Source organism: Lytechinus variegatus, chromosome 5 (genome assembly GCF_018143015.1).
Source record: "Lytechinus variegatus isolate NC3 chromosome 5, Lvar_3.0, whole genome shotgun sequence".
In the NCBI taxonomy this organism is placed as follows: domain Eukaryota; kingdom Metazoa; phylum Echinodermata; class Echinoidea; order Temnopleuroida; family Toxopneustidae; genus Lytechinus; species Lytechinus variegatus.
This window is the reverse complement of record NC_054744.1, coordinates 8175971-8193587: the sequence shown is the minus strand read 5'-3', so window position 1 is coordinate 8193587 and position 17617 is coordinate 8175971. Positions and strand designations below refer to the sequence as shown.

Sequence of the window (17617 nt, the reverse complement as noted above, 5' to 3'; positions counted from 1 at the left end):
GATTCACAGAAAAATCTCACGCATAGCTGGTCTTTGAAATTGGCATCTCTGAAGTTTGGGATTCACTCAAGCATGAGATGTGCATACTGTGTAATCTCATTCTCCCATTTCATAAAACTGGTTGTATTTAGCAATAAATGTATTGCAATGCAAAAACTGCTCTTGGCCAATCAAAGAGCAGTATTTCAGTAGCTTTTAATAATAGCCTGTAACTTGATTTTGATAACAGGGTTTATGAAACTGGGGGCACTGGCTGCCTCCAATCAAATCTATTATGACCAGCAATGCCTCATTAATCTCGGTGAACATGATTACAATCCGGGCCATATCCTTTGATTAATAAATATTTGCTTCATATCGACAGGAGCGGGTATTAATAGAGACTCTATCCATCAGCACAGAAAGGCGGATTGGGATGGGTGGAAAATAATCAAGAGGGCGTTTTTGTTTATAAAAATGTTCAGGGCTGTTGCCGTGGCGAAACGCTTGTTTGCTGGAAAAAGCACCGAGGGTTACCAAGTAGTGTCACAGACTTTGAATTGAAGATCTTTTTCTGTCACTCTGTTCCTTTGCATTTCTCTTTGTTATGTAAGTAGATCTATTCCCTCCCCTTCACTTTCTCTCTCTCTCTCTCCTAGTCTTTTTCCTGCTCTCTTTCTATCTCTCTCTCGTACTCTCTAATGATTTTCTTTCTGCATGTCTCTGTCTCCCTGTCTAAGAACTGTCCTCTCTCAGATTGTGAGTCTACCACTTCCCTCTATCTCTCGTGTTCTCCTCTTTCTCTCCCCTTTTCCCTACAAATGCGGTTTCTCTATTATGATTTCTTCTTCACAACTCTCTTGTAAATGTCATTAGATCTTTCATGACCATAAGACAGAGACTTCATGCACACTCCCCCCACACACATTGCACTTCAGTAACACCTCTCTATTTCCAGTGTGTCAAGGGATTATTAATCAAGCCGCCCCCTTTAATCAAGTTCCTTTCATCAATGGACCCAATCCTTCATCTTGATTTCACTCTCTTCACCATCTTTATTTCATGATATTTTCTGTTCTCTGGCCCCGTCTTACAAAGGGTTATGGTTGATCCGATCAATCGTAACTATGGACAGCCAGCAACGTCAACATCTATTATGCATGTTTGTTCAAAATATTTTCTAGCCATGATGTATATTCATGCATTCATGGTTTTCTTGAAAATTCACTGCGCTTCTCTTTGCATACAGAGGACATTGTGCAAGTTTTTCATTAAAAAAAATTATGACACCGATGGATTTCCATAGAGTTACGATTGATCGGATCAATCGTATGTATTTGCTCCTCCTACCTTCCTTCAGTTTCTGTCTGGACCCCCTTTCCTGCTTTCCATTTCTTCCCCCTCTCATCCTTTCTCCACTCCCCCTCTCACCCTTTCCTATTCCCCCCCTCAAGACATCAATAGGTGGTTTCAAACCGCCTCGATCACGAGAACTTTTTATGGCTAAAAAATACCCGTTAATTATTCCTGCATTCACACTGCCCCGAAACACATCCTTCGGGATAAGTTCCTGAAGTTACGAGCATGCGCAGTATGGTCTGATAAGCAGGCGAGCTGTGAAATTCAAAATCACTAGCCCAGCAGCCACCCGCGGCTCTGCGCCCAACGACCCACTGGGCTAAAAGTACCCGTAAATTGCTTTCACATTACCAAAATACCTGGTATTTTCTGATCGGGGTAAATTTCCCGATCAGAGAATACCTGGAACTGACAAACTTTGAGGCGGTCTGAAACCACCTAATATATCTTTCTCTCCCCCAGTATGCCTCTTTTGATATCTCCCTTCCTTTCATTCCTCATTCCTCACCTCCTTTTTCCTCTCTGATTCTTTAATCTTCTGCATTAGGGATGGGAAGGTTAAGGGTGATCTCCACCCCCTCACCTCCCAAACCCCTCTTCTGAATCGTCTTGCGAATGACTTGCTTCTTTCTATCTCTATCCCCCTCTCCCTCTTCCTTTTTCCTTTTTTAATTTTTCAATCCATCTTCTACATGTATATTCTTCAAGGTCAAGTCCACCTCAGAAAAATGTTGATTTGAATCAATAATGAAAATTTCATCAAAATCGGATGTAAAATAAGAAAGTAATGACATTTCAAAGTTTTGCTTATTTTTAACAAAATAGTTATATGAACGAGCCAGTTACATCCAAATGAGAGAGTCGATGATGTCACTCACTCACTATTTCTTTTGTTTTTTATTGTTTGAATTATACAATATATCAATTTTTACAAATTTGATTAGGACCTCCTTGCCTGAAGCACAAAATGTTAAAATAATGGAATTCCACGTGTTCAGGGAGGAATGAAACTTCATTTCACATGACAATGACGAGAAAATCAAAATATTTCATATAATAAAATACAAAAGAAATAGTGATTGATGTCATCAGTTTCCTCATTGCATACCGACCGAGATGTGCATATAACTGTTTTGTGAAATGAAGCGAAACTTTAAAATGTCATAACTTTCTTACTTTAAATCCGATTTTGATGAAATTTTCAGTGTTATGCTTGTTGAATTTTTCTCTTTTTATTCAAATCAAGTTTTTGTTGGGGTGGACTTGTCCTTTAAGGGATGGGATTGTATAGGATATGGACTTGGCTATTTTGATCTCTACCCCCTCCCTACCTCCCCATCCTTCTACCCCCCTCCTTACAGCTCCAACCCATCTTTTACAATCTTAAGGGATGTGATGAGAAAATACATTGACTAGCTTCTTTTGATCTCTATTCTATTCTCCTTCCCTCCCCTACCCCCCACCCCACCCCTTACCTCTCTAAAACATCTTCTATAATCCCAATGGATGGGATGGTAGAATACATCGACTTGCCTCTTTTGATGTCTAATTCTATCCCCTTCTCTACCCCTTTACCTGTCCAACCAATCTTTCATATTCCTAGAAGATGGGATGAGAAAATACATTGACTAGCTTCCTTTTATCTTTAATCCCCTTCCTCTACCTGTTACCTGTCCAACAATCCATCTACTACCTACTACATTCTTAAGGGATTGGATGAGAAAATACAGTAGGTGGTTTCAAACCGCCTCGATCACAAGAATCCCCGTTAAATTACGAGAATTTTTTTTAGGCTAAAAATACCCATTAATTTATTCCTGCATTCACACCGCCCTGAACCATACCCTTCGGGATAAGTTTGCGAAGTTATGAGCATGCGCAGTATGGTCTGATAAACAGGCAAGGCGCGAGATTCAAAATCACTAGCCCAGCAGCCACTCACAGCTCCCGCGCCCAACGACTCACTGGGATAAAAAGTTCCTGTAAATTGCTTTCACATTGCCAAAATACCTGCGACCTTGGAAAAATCCCAGCGAAAGTTCTCGTAATTTCGCCAAGTACCTACTATTTAGCGGGTATTTTCTTTGGGGGAAATTATTCGTAGATTGCTTTCACATTACCAAAATACCTTCTTTTAATCTCTATTCCCCTCTCCTTTCCTACCCTACCCCCTTTACTTCTCCAAACCATCTTCTATAATCCTAATGGATGGGAAGATAGAATATATTGACTAGCCTCCTTTTATCTCTATTCCCCTCCCCCGCTCCTCTGCTCCGTTACCTGTCCAAAAACCGATTTACTACATTCTTAAGGGATGGGATGAGAAAATACATTGACTAGCTTTGTTTTATATCTCTATTACCCTCCCCCCCCAATACCTCTTCAAACCATCTTCTATAATCTTAACAGATGGGATGATAAAATACACTGACTTGCCTCTTTCTATCTCTCTCCCCTACCCCCCCCCCCCCATCCACTACTCCCTTACCTTTCCAAACCATCTGCTACAATCCTAGCAGTTGGGACGATAGAATACATTGACTGGCCTCTTTTGATTTCTATCTCCCTCTCCCTACCCCTCTCCCCCCCCCCACCCTCACTCCTCTACTCCCTTACCTGTCCAACCCATCTTCCACATTCCTAAGGGATATGATGATAAAGTGCATGGACTTCCCAATTCTGACAAGCGAGAAAGATCAGGTGTCGAGAGGGCATCCCATTGAGCCACTGAATGGGATGAAGCACACACGCTAGACCTACCTAGTAACAGCTCAATGGAGAATACTTTAAAACATCAACAAGGGGTGTTTGGAAAGCCTTAATATATCAAGAGAGAAAATTTGATACAAACAGTTGAATAGAAAATGAAGGATCCTTTTTTTTAATATCATTTAGAGTAGTGCAAGAAAACCACCATCTATCAATCTCAAGTAGATATGAACCTCTCACACAGGGCACTGCAAGAAAATTATTTGCAATCGAATGCAAATCTGGGCCCTGTTGCATAAAAATTATAATTATGGTAACTTTGCCATCCAATGGTACCTACCGTGGTAACGACGATCAACAGCCAATCAAAATCAAGGATTCCAAGCAAGTTACCATTACTTGGCAAAGTTACTGTAATGATAATTTTCATGCAATGAGGCCCTGATATGAACACTTGCAATTAAAACAGATGCATGTTAGCTTGATTTTACTCTTCTCTTACAAGATACAGACAAGCAATAACCTACAATACCCCCCAAAAAAAATGACGGCATAACTCATACTGATTTTAAAATTTAAATATGACTTGCGACAAACTGCAAAATGCATGCAATGATTCTTCTGACTGAAATCAACCTGGGCCCCATCTTACAAATAGTTACGATTGATTCGATCAATCGCAAGTATGGATGGCCAGCAACGTCAACGTCTATTATGCATGTTCAAAATATTTTCTAGCTATGATGTATATTCATGCATCCCTGGTTTTCTTATAAAATTCACTGCGCTGATGGATTCATAAGACGGGCCCAGATGATACTTTGTTCATATTCTGCAGTAACTGACTGCATAGTCGGCAGTTATCAATAGACTTTAAAGCTGTGGGGTTTACCACTATTCATCATCCAACAGTAAAACGGAGCTACGTATTTCATATTCATTATTCAAAGAGAAAGGCGATAATTGTGTTCCTTTTTTTTGTCTGTGGTGAATCGTTGAAGGTGCTACCAAGAACGGGGGAGTTGAAACAAGCTCTCGTTGCAATCGCTTTGGCAGCTTCTCTGACAATGACGGATGCTTTAACAAGACTTTTTCCTAAACACTTATTTGGAAAGTGATTATGAAAAATCTGAACGAGGAGGATGCTCCAGACAGAAAGAGGGGGAAGGAGGAAGTGTCATCATCGAGGAAGAGTCGGTAACCCTTCGTGAGACGGAGAATGCTCGTAGAAATAAATGATGATGATGATCATTCATGCAATTGCTGCACAGTGATCCTTTAGGTTTTTTTTGTTGAGAGATTGCCTATCTTGATTTGCATGAATTAATGATGGTAATAACTTTCTTGAAGCCTTTGAGGGGCCATCATAGCACCAGTCTAAAACATAAATAATGTGCACGAGGCTTTTTCAAGGTGTGAGATTGGATGACAAATAAGGTCATGTGATCAGTCAGCTGATCAACGTAGGTGGCTGTTTACCAGTTCTGCCTAGCTCTGTCTTGTATCGTATAAGCTGTAAACAGTCCCTCAACCGAAGCACTTAAATCCCCCACATAATGAACTTGGTATTACATATCATTGACCTGTCTGGCTGCACACTGAAAGCAAAGTAGACAAAATAGACCCCTGATCATGAGACGGAAAACAATTTTCAAGGGTCCTCAACGTTCTTGTGTCCTTGTGGAAGAATATCGGTGTAGAAATATCATATGGGCTCCGTAACACAAAGGGTTGCGATGAATTGCAAATAGAAAAGAGCCGCAATGATTGGCTCCTGGTCATAATTTTAAACAAACTGCGCATGTAACATTGATATTAATTGGTCAGTTCATTTAGCGATTGATCGCTAATCTTTGTGTTACGGAGCACTGGACTGGTTTCTCTGGCAATGCCGTTAAATAAGGAGAAATTAAATTTTCAGTTGTATCTGTGTGTAGTCCCATCTACTCCTTTCTCTGTGGGTAGAATGAGTGCCTCATGCAGACTTTAATCAATTGATTTCCATTGCTCCTAAAGAGCTCCCGGCAATAAATGAAAATACAATTGATAGCTTCATTCAAGCCATGACAGCAACTTAATCATACACTTCGTCAGTGAAACACTTATAATACAAACTCAATGTTGAAGTGATAAAGATTTTTTTTAAAGTTGAGTTAATATTCAATACCTTCAATGAGAACAACTAATATCCCATAGAGTAAATTTCAAGATTTGTTTTGCAATGAATTCTTATAGAATATCATATGACATTGACTATCGTGTTTCCAGTTTTCAAATGATTCATAGTGATTTGCACAATGTTCTTGCTCATATTTTAAAACTATACATAAAAGTCCTACATTATACATTTACATATCTCCCTATCCCATTTAAATATGTGCAGGTTTATTTATATCTGACTGTCTATCTTTCTTTCCCTTTCTCTACCCCCCCCCCTCTCTCGCTCTCTCTTCCTCTATACATTGCTATCTACTTTAAATTGATAATCCTTTGTGGTTTGAACTTCAATTTTACCATTCACTGCCTTCTTGCCCATCCTATTTATAAACATGACAAGTAATTTGATTTATAAGTCAAAGGCAATGTTCAATTTAATACCACCCAGCAAGACATGAATGCGATGAACGTTAAGCAACATGGAATCATACATGGCCGTATGCAGGAATTTTTTCCTAGTGTGAGGGGGGGGCAGGATGCATGAAATTTTGTCATAAAACTCAAAAGCGAGGGAGCGACGCAACCAAGCTTGTAATTGGGGTGCTTTTGCACTTACTGAAGTGAAAATGAAGGATTTCATGCACACTTGATGAATTTTATGCAAGTTGTGAGTAAAAACATGTAAGTTTTCAAATATTTTGGGAGGGGGGTGTGGTCTTTCAATGCATTAGGCTGTGTTCCCACGTAGCAAGGTGATAAACTGCATAAGAAATGTAAAACTTTTGACTCGTACCCCTCCATCATTATGAACGTTGATAATGAAAATACCAGTATACAATCTTTGTATCAAAAAACTTTCCCTAGGCGGTTTCAAACCGCCTCGATCACAAGAATCCCCGTTAAATTACGAGAACTTTTTTGGCTAAAAAATACCCATTAATTATTCCTGCATTCACACCGCCCCGCGACGTACCCTTCGGGATAAGTTCCCGAAGTTACGAGCATGCGCAGTATGGTCTGATAAGCAGGCAAGGCGCGAGATTCAAATTCACTAGCCCAGCAGCCACCCACGCCGCCGCGCCCAACGACACGCTGGGCTAAAAGTTCCCGTAATTTGCTTTCACATCGCCAAAATACCTGCGACCTTGGAAAATCCCCACGAAAGTTCTCGTAATTTCGCCAAGTACCTACTATTTAGCGGGTATTTTCTTTCGGGGAGATTACGCGTAGTTTGCTTTCACATTACCAAAATACCTGGTATTTTCTGATCGGGGTAAATTTCCCGATCAGAGAATACCTGGAACTAGCGAACTTCGAGGCGGTCTGAAACCACCTACTGGCACTTAAAACCACTTTTGGATGCATTACTCAGTCTTTAGGTTGATAACTGTTATCTGAACCCCTAAGGACCCCCCCCCCCCCCCCACCTGGATCCACCAATGGGATAAGGCCGTTATGGTTTTTGCCTCTCTCGCTGACCACAGCAGCATTGTTGATCCACAGAAGCGTGTGGTCAAATAAAGTGCCGTTTATGTCTACAGGCCAGCTGACCAGAGCATGACATCCTCAAACTAAAGCTCCTTGAATAAATGAATGCAGGGTCACGAATAAATTTGACAAACCTGTTGCCTGATACAGAATATTCAACTCTAGAAATTACATTGTAGGTGCATGCAGTTTACCACTATACACCAGTAATAATAATGATAATAATGAGACTTGTAAAGCGCCAAATCCACTCTGTAGAGTGCTCAAGGCGCATAAAGAGCTAAGAGTTAAATAGCAAAGTTTTTAGAAGATTTTTGAAAGTTTCGACAGAGGTACATTTTTTTATGTCTTCAGAAAGGCTATTCCACAAAGTAGGGCATGCAAAAGCAAATGATCTTCCCCCCAAGATTTTGTAAACTTGTAAAATGAATTAAGGTAACAAATTACTTTTGGGGAAATAAATTAATTTTTTGTAGTTGGTTTTGGTGTTGGCAAATTTCTAAATCAACACGATACAAACAACAATAGTAAGGCCATTTGAAGAACAAGTCTCAATTGGTGTTGAATTTGTTTATGAAAAATCACATAAGGGGCCCGTCTTACAAAGAGTTACGATTGATCCAATCAAGTGTAACTATGGAAATCCATCAGTGTCATAATTTTTTCTACAGGAAATTCGCAAAATGTCCTTTTTAACCAAGTTGTCAAGAAATCAATGGATATACATTCATATCTAGAATTTTTTGGAACAAACATGCATTTTATATGTTGACTTTGCTGGCTTTCCATAGTTGCGATTGATTGGAGCCAAGGTTTATGTAAACTTATATTAGGTTAATAAAACACCAATTACCACACTACACTTGAAATCACCCTCCTTCCTTCTTAAGAGAAAACCAATCTGAATTATTAGATTGGATGGAGTCATATTATGTTAGATTTTCTTGCTTTTGAGGATCCATGACAATTGCTCTGAATGAAAATCTGCATGTTAAAGGGCAAGTCCACCCCAACAGAAAGTTGATTTGAAAAAAGGGAGAAAAATCCAACAAGCAAAACACTTAAAATTTAATCAAAATCGGATGTAAAATAAGGAAGTTTTGACATTTTAAAGTTTCGCTTAATTTCACAAAACAGTTATATGCATATCCTGGTCGGTATGCAAATTGGCAGACTGATGACGTCACCCACTCACTATTTTCTTTTGTATTTTATTATATGAAATATTCTAATTTTCTCCTCCTTGTCAAGTGCAACAAAGTTTTATTTCTCCCTGAAGATGTGTAATTACCATTATTTTAATAGTTTATGGTTAAGTCAAGTTGGACCTTATTGTCAAATCTGTAAAAATTGAAATTTTGTATTATTCAAACAATAAAAAACAAAAGAAATAGTGAATGATGGACATCATCGACTCTCTCATTTGCATATCGCTGAGTTGTGCATTTAACTGTTTTGTGAAAAATAAGCGAAACTTAAAACTGTCATAACTTTATTATTTTACGTCCGATTTCGATGAAATTTGCAGCATTATGTTTGCTTGATTTTTCTCTATCTATTCAAATCAACAATTTTCTGGGGTGGACTTGACCTTTAAGCCAAACATAAAATCTAACCTACAAAACTAAATGAACCCCAATCCTTATCATTATCCTGAACCAAAAAACTCTATTAAAATTCCACCTCTAATATAATGTCGCAGGATCAAATCTTGTGTCACCGTATTTGAAACAACAATTGTTGTTGAAATCCTACAAAAGCGGAATTTTCAATTCAGGTCATCTGAGTATTATCAGACTTTTTTCATATCTTCCCCAAAAGTGATGTAATTAATCTCTTTCATAACACCTTTGGAGGAGACTATTTGACCACTGATAGGAATATTTCAATTCTCTGGTGACCCTTCATATTTTTTCTTGCGTGCTTTATCATTTTTGCTTCTTTGTTAGAATAATGAAGGCCGTAGAATCTTTTCTGAATTATGTGCATCATTAATGACCAAGGGCCCGTTGCAGAAAGAGTTGCGTTCAATCGCAAGTCAAAAAATCAATCGCAAGTCCCAAATGCATGCTGCTGATTGGTTGAAAATCAAGTTGCGCATGATTTTTTTGAGTTGCGATTGATTGCAACTCTTTCTGCAACGGGCCCCTGTGCTCATTGCCAATTTCACCTTGTCTTTGATTTGAAATGATGATCAGAGAGTCACGGGAGTACTTGGCCTCATCAATTCTTTTTCACTCTAGAGGGTAAACAGAACCCCTTTGAAACTGTTTTTCCCCCCTAACCCACGTCACATGTCTGTACTAATAACGCTGCTGAAGAAAATTAAAGAATAAATGCTATCAGAGTGACGGGGTTAAACAGCGTAGCTTGAAATTTTAAGTGTTTATTTCATCATCAGTCACTTGCATAATCTTTATAAAAAAATCCCACTTGAAATGGTGGAAGTGAGAATATATATTGATGAGTCACATAGAACTCATTGTAAACAATGAATGAAGATCCATACCTGGACTCACAATATTGTTCTTATTTCTTTATTATATTTAATGACATGTGTGGGTAAAAAGCACTCCTCTATTTTACACCCTTTTTTACTTTTTTGCCTGAAATTTGTATTTTTCCGTCTAAAAAAGTATGTTTTGTTTCAAAGTCGAAAACAATATGGTTGGGTAAAGGGTAATGTAATGGGTCATCAATACATGACACCACCACAATGTCTGACTCATTCATTATTGGCCTGGGGGTGGTGGCTCAACTTGCCCCTATGCTCAACTTACCCCGCCTTCCCTTGCATATATAGATATATAGACAGAGACAAAAAGGGGCACAGAAAGACAACAAGATGACACAAAGGTATACACATTCAGAGAGAGACAAAAAGGGGCACAGAATGACAACAAGATGACACAAAGGTATACACATTCAGAAAGAGACAAAAAGGGGCACAGAAAGACAACAAGATGACACAAAGGTATACACATTCAGGAAGAGACAAAAAGGGGCACAGAAAGACAACAAGATGACACAAAGGTATACACATTCAGGAAGAGACAAAAAGGGGCACAGAAAGACAACAAGATGACACAAAGATATACACATTCAGAAAGAGACAAAAAGGGGCACAGAAAGACAACAAGATGACACAAAGGTATACACATTCAGGGAGAGACAAAAAGGGGCACAGAAAGACAACAAGATGACACAAAGGTATACACATTCAGAAAGAGACAAAAAGGGGCACAGAAGAACAGATGAAAAATGGCACTGAAAGACAGACAAAAAGAAAATGGCACAAAAATATATATGCATATCGACAGATTAAAAAAAGGCACAGCAGACAAACTTGACACAAAGGTATACACATTCAGAGAGAGACAAAAGACACAGAAAAAACAAAAAGACAATGACAAATTACACAAAGAGATACAACCAGAGAGAGAGAGTAAAAAGAGGTGGAATAGAAAGAGAGAGAGATAGAGAACAGGAGTTGTATGAATAGCTACGTGCTGTTTCAACCTGTCAGAACACATCAGTGAACACATTTTAACAAGGTCAAGAGCTCCAATATGTTTGTCAAACTAAATATATTCACATACATGCCCATCGTTCATATGCTCAAAGCTGAATACACATTGCGGAATTGGAGTTTGACCGTCCGGTTGCAAAGAAAGTTGCGCATTTAGAGGGAAATCCTGATGAAAGAGTTAGATTCAATTTTATTTAAATAAAAAGAAAGTGACTCCGTCAATCTATTCTTTCTCACTATCGCAAACATTGCATAGAAATGCTCTTGTTGGACTATTATGTTTGTATTGCAAAATGCCTAAGTTAATTATGAGTGGAAAGAGTTGGGTAGGTACTTATTAAACATTTTTTGTTTCTAGGAAGTTGGAAGTGGGAAAATTTCACATTAAAGCAAATATCAAGTGCTGGTTTGGAAATCGAATTTCGGTAGGAAATGTTTGGAAGTTGCTTATCATATGCTGTGATTCATATTTAGAACAGCAAAGTTTAATCCAAATGATTTATGCTTGCTTGAAATTATCTGCATTTTCATTACCATGTGCTTTTCCTGGTGTAGCTATACACCGGAAACAACATGTGGGACCACACTGTAAATGGATTGGCATTTTTCAGTATTTTTTCTGATCTTTATTGCCATTACTCTGTAACTATACATATTCCTGAAAATATATCAGATATCTTTTTTTTTCATTATTCTGTGTAAGTTTTGTTCAATAATGTGAAAAAAAATTCATTTGAGAAACAATTGTAGACCACACACACAGATATTGATGGGTGGGTCACAGGGTACAAATTTTGCCCCAGAAATATAAAAAAGAAAAAAAGCTGTGAAGAAACCCTCATTGACTGCATTGTTAAAGCCTTTCCATTTTTGCAGATTTCATTTCATTTCGTTTATTTCCATTTTCAACAATTACAGGTTTTTTTGTACATTTTGACATATAAATAACAAAACATATTTCAAGTATCCCAGTACAAAAATTATATTCAAGATTATTACATATCAGGTTGGAAATTTAGGCAGCAGGTTGTAAAAAGTAGGCCGATAAATGATAATAAAAAAAGTTGTCTCGCATTTGATTATATGAATCGAACGTCTTTTTGTATTATCTTCTCCTTCTGTTCCTCCATGGCTTTCTCTGCCCCTCCCCCCCTCTCTCTCTCTCCTCTCACTCTCTCTCATTTGCTCTATCTGTATCTCTCCCACACTCTGAAAAACTTAATTTCTTTCATCCTTCTTCTCTTTCTTGTTCGTCTTCTGCGTCTCACTCTGTCTTTTTTTTTCTGCGAACTCCCTTCCATTTTACGTCTTCATTTCATCAACTTAGTCTACCTTAATAATCAATTGAGAGGGTTTTGAACACAATACCGAGTACCTGAAGCTCGTACCTCACTCCCTATTAATCAACATGATTGCTTCAATTCAGGGATCATGCTCGGAAACTGTGTGTTGTAATTGACTTTCATAACACGAGGGAACTGTGTGTCATAATCGACTTTCATAACACCTGCATAGAGCATCCTCCCTTTGAAGTGTCTTTAATTTAAAGGGGAAAAAGGTGAAAAAGTAAAAGAAAAATCCCATTTTTAGCCAGTGAATGTTGATTAATTACAAGCATGCTGGGAAATGATTGTTATCTCCTTGCATAGAATTTTTTCACCGACATGATTTTTGTTACCTAACTACGTCTGTGTCCAACATTTTCTTTCTTTCTCTTCTAGTTTTTCTTTTTTCCCTTATATTTTCTACTGCTTGGTTTATCGTTTTACACACATTATCCATGTCTTTCCTTTACCGCCCATATCTCTTCATTACATAAACACATTTTTATCTGTCTCTTTTATTTTGCTTCATTAAATGATATATCGTCTCTGGGCTGTTACAACCTTGTATCTCAAAACTGAAATATTCATTTTTATGACATCTCAGAATAAGCTTGATTTTAGAGTATTAACATGTAGGTAGCAGCCTTTATTTGCCTAGAAAGAGTTCTTGACAGGTATCAGGAGAATGTTACACACAATATGAAATTGTCACCATTTCCTTATTTTTAAAACACAGCCTTTGCTAAGGTGCCCACGAAATTTTTAAAGTTTGAGATACAAGGTTTTAACAGCCCAGCCACGATAATATCGTGTGTCGTTAGGCCTTTGCTCTTTGAAGTCTTCTTCGTTATGGTAAACTTTATTTCTCTTTCCTTCTTCCCTCAAGTGTTTTTTGGATCTTTTGCTTTCACTGTCTGCCTCTGTCTCTGTTTGCCCCAGAAGACAGTGAATGATGTGTGTGTGGGTCTCTTATCTTTCTCACAGCCTATCCATCTCCCCCTCTCTGTTAACATCTTTCTCGCGCCCAGTAAACAGCCTCCTATTTACTCTATTCTCCCGTTTCTGTTCCATTCCTTTCCGGAGTCGGCACTAATTTCTCCCTACGTTTTATATCTGTATTGCCTCTTGAGTTAAACTGCAAACAGAATGTCGCTTCCCTTCATCTCCATCAACCCAAGTAGATATATCCCCCCTCCCCCTCCCGTCGAACGGTAATGAGACGGAGATAAAGTAATAAGATCTAGGTAATCTAACGCCAGATGATGAAGCTACTTTCCGCGGGCTTCCATTTCGAGCCTCTTCTTTTGCACAGAGCCCCAGATTATTAGATTAGTCATGATTTTGCAAGTACCATGGCAACGGGAATTTGCTCGGCACACACGCCACTGTTTGCCTATGTGGTTTGGAGTCCCTGAAAGAGATGCATTGCTAAGCACATTAATGACGGGACATTGCATTCATCTTTGCCTGCTCCGAGCTACTCTAGTGTAACTCCCAAAGCAAAGAAATCCTACCCATGATTTGACAATGAGGTATTGTGTTTGGCTTTTCTCCGCCGACGACGGATGGCAATCCCGGTCACATGAAAAAATTGTTGATCTTAAAGCACAAATGGGATGGAGTTTTTCAGTCCCAATAATGTGATTAAAAATATCATTGTGTCATTTGTGACTTTATTCATACCTATATATTCCTCAACTATATGTATCACTTAAGTTATGAAAACTATTCTATATTTGGATTTTGAAATAAGAGATTCACCAAGAGCCCAAGCAGAACTCGGTGAAGTGAGGAAAAATATTAATAATATGATTCATTCTTTAAACAAATTCTCAAGCATTTTTGTAAGTGGAGCATATTCAGGAATAATTTCAGTTTAGGTTATATCGATGATTCCCCTCAGAAAATAACTCTTAATAGTTGATGATTTCTGTAAAAAAAATGCTTTTCTTTATGTGGAAAAAAATTGTTTCAATGAGAATTGAGGTTGTTTTTACACGATTGCTAGAAAATATGATTGCTTTCTTAGAAGTGACAAACTGCAGGACCATTAGCTTAAAGTCCTCTCCGAGGGACCTGGTAATGAGATAATCCCTTGCATTATTGAAACTTGAATTCTAACACTTTAAAGAATCTCTATTTCCAAAACTTTATTTTTTTAGATATTTTTTAAATATTATTTTTGTCTTTCATAGAAATACCATGTTTATCATGCTTATTCTTTAGAATTCTTTTCCAGGAGTATTCAATTATTTCTCCTGGTTTTATTTTTATTGGAAAGGGAAATATTCCTATAAAAATGATGGATGGGGGTAACAAAGTGTATGAAAAAAATGTACATCTCTGTGTCTCACAACAACACTCTTGAGTGAAATTTGATGAAGATTTATTTTGTATCTTTTGAAACGAGAATGAATATCTTGATTCTATTGTATTATACCTCCTCTTAGAAGTTACTATTGAGAAGGGCGGGTGTTTGAAGAGCAATCGATTCATGTTGCGGTAGAATCTTGGAACAAGTAAGACCCCGCATGTGGCAGTGTAAGAGTTTCCTGTCTCACGTATTGATTGGGATGGAAATATTCTGAGAAATGTCATAGGTATGAGGGCATTGAAATGAAAGATTGTGAAGAAATGTGTTGCTATAAGGGACTGTGTCTTGCTCTATTTCTTGCTCCAGTTTACAGACTTGAGTGTCATTCTTCTACTGTTTTTATTCTTGTGCCCCCCCCCCCATCCCTGTTCTTTTCTCCCTTCCTCCGACTCCCAACCATCTATCTTGATAACTGTAAAATACCTCTAAATTCACCACAAGAACATATACTAATTTAAATTGCTGTTTGCTCATCTTGCCCCCCTCCCCTCTCCTCCCCCCCCCTGCCATGAGGAGGAGGAAATGGAGAAAACGGATTTTGTGGTTATGATGATTTTGATGATTATGTTTGTGACAATGACGAAATTGAAGATAAAGAAGAAGGAAGAGGAGAGTGGTGTTAATGATGATGGTGGAGGGGATGGAAGTGAGAGTGATGATGAGGAGGAGGGGGAGGAAGATGATGATGGTGATAGTGATGAATGATGATGAGGATGATGATGATGGTGGTGGTGGTGGTGATGATAATGATGATGGTGATGATGATGATGCTGCTGCTGATGGTGGTGCAGATGATGATGATGATGATGATAATGATGATTATGTTGTTTTTCCTCGCTAACTGTCTGCTTGATTGCATATTAGAATACTACAGATCATAAAACCTACAATTGACACTTGTAAAGATTGAAAAGAAAATGCTCTTTATGAAAGTAATACTGTGGTTTACCACTGCCCTTTGAAATAAGGCTGAAAACACCATGATATTGTCTTGATTTGTGCAGCAAATGTCACATTTTATTATTTTCTAAGCATGCACTTGCGTTCAAGTGAGAAAAAAAATCTCAAGTCCCCCCCCCCTTTTGGCCTCATTAGCCATTAAATTTGTACACAAAATTTTTGAGCGTTCTTTTCTGAGCTTTGCTGTTCCATGTCAGAACATGCCCATAGCGACATCTACATTAGATGTGAATGTATTTTTTATTTTTCTCTCCATGATAAAACTTTTTTGTTATCCAGAGCCAGTATTCAATTCAATACTTAGCAGGAATTTTCAGGGTTTTTACTCGGCATTTTGCTTTAGTAAAATACTCGACCATCTTTGATATTCATTTTCTTATGGGGGGGGGGGGCAAAAGAGTCAACCACCTACCTAGTGTAAGTCTGGCTTGCCTGCACAAACATGCATACGTGCAGTTATACATACTGCAATACATACATTGCTCATTAAATGGCTTAAACTCTATGTCACAATGGTTATTACTAAGTATTTTGCTTAAATTTGGCTTGATAATGTAAGATACTTAGATGAGATATGAATACCAGTTCAAGCATTTTTGCCAAGCCAAGTAAAGTGCTAAATAAAATACTTACTCGATATTGAATACCAGCCCAGGACTCTGTCTTTAAAAGAGTTGTGATAAAAATGAATTACACTCAACTATACAATGTTTCTAATAATTTAAAATTATTTCCACAGCTATCTTGAACATTCAAGGAATATTTTCCTTCTTACCAGTTGCCAATGTATACTTCACTTGGGTGGAGAAAGGCAAATGTAGATAAATGCCATGCCAGCTAGAGGACACGAGTGATGCAATGGGATTTGAACCCTGGACCCTGTGGTTCAAAGTTTGGCCACTTGACCTGTGAGCCCCAGCACCTTTCCTTTGGAATCTTTCTCCTTCTTTGGATGAACGATAGAATAACTTAAAATTTCTCAAAAGTACCAACAGTTGACCAGTGAGCCATGATAATAATAATAATAGCGGCATATTTACCCAGGGTAGCCACTTCAGTTCCGAAAACTGTTCTCCCAGCGGGCCCTGCTATTATTACCCTGGCTTCAGCACGGCTACCTTGATCGCTCAAGCATTCGAGGAATTTCTTCCTACCGGGTACCCATTCACCTCGCCTGGGTCGATTGCAGCACAATGTGGATAAATTTCTTGCTTTCTTGCTTGCCATAGTACCTCTCCTTTTGAGTCTTTTTTCTTATTTTGATGATTGATAGAATAACTTTAAAATTTCTCTTTGTTCCTTTTTGCTAGGTGATGGGACTGACATTCTTGGCAGCTGGTACCAGTATACCTGATCTGATTACCAGCGTGATCGTAGCCAGGAAAGGTCTTGGGGACATGGCTGTGTCCAGCTCTGTCGGGAGCAACATCTTTGACATAACAGTTGGGTAAGTAGATAAAAGGGAATTTTTTCTGACTTATATTTCATTCTGAATCGTCTTCACTCATAAAAAATAAGGTTTACCCTGTATTGGGTAAAATGGGAACATGCATGTTGGTTTGGTAAAAAAAATTACCCAGCAAACATGCATGTTCCCTTTCTACGCAATATTGGGTAAAAATTTTACTCAGTGTTTTTAGAGTGTTGAGTATTTAAAAAAATGCAATTTGCAGTATTGAGGATTTGTGCCTTTTTCAAATGCAAATAGAAGTTATGCTATGTGTGATAAAGAAATAT

At 38.1% G+C, this 17617-nt stretch overlaps 1 protein-coding gene across 1 annotated transcript in view; it reads left to right on the top strand.

Moving 5' to 3' along the window:
• LOC121415192 (sodium/potassium/calcium exchanger 2-like) overlaps positions 1-17617 on the top strand; it is a 47798-nt gene that overhangs the window by 27438 nt on the left and 2743 nt on the right. Inside the window, exon 5 of the mRNA XM_041608356.1 lies at positions 17191-17327. Coding sequence (XP_041464290.1) covers positions 17191-17327 — 137 coding nt within the window. The remainder of the gene's footprint in view (positions 1-17190; positions 17328-17617) is intronic.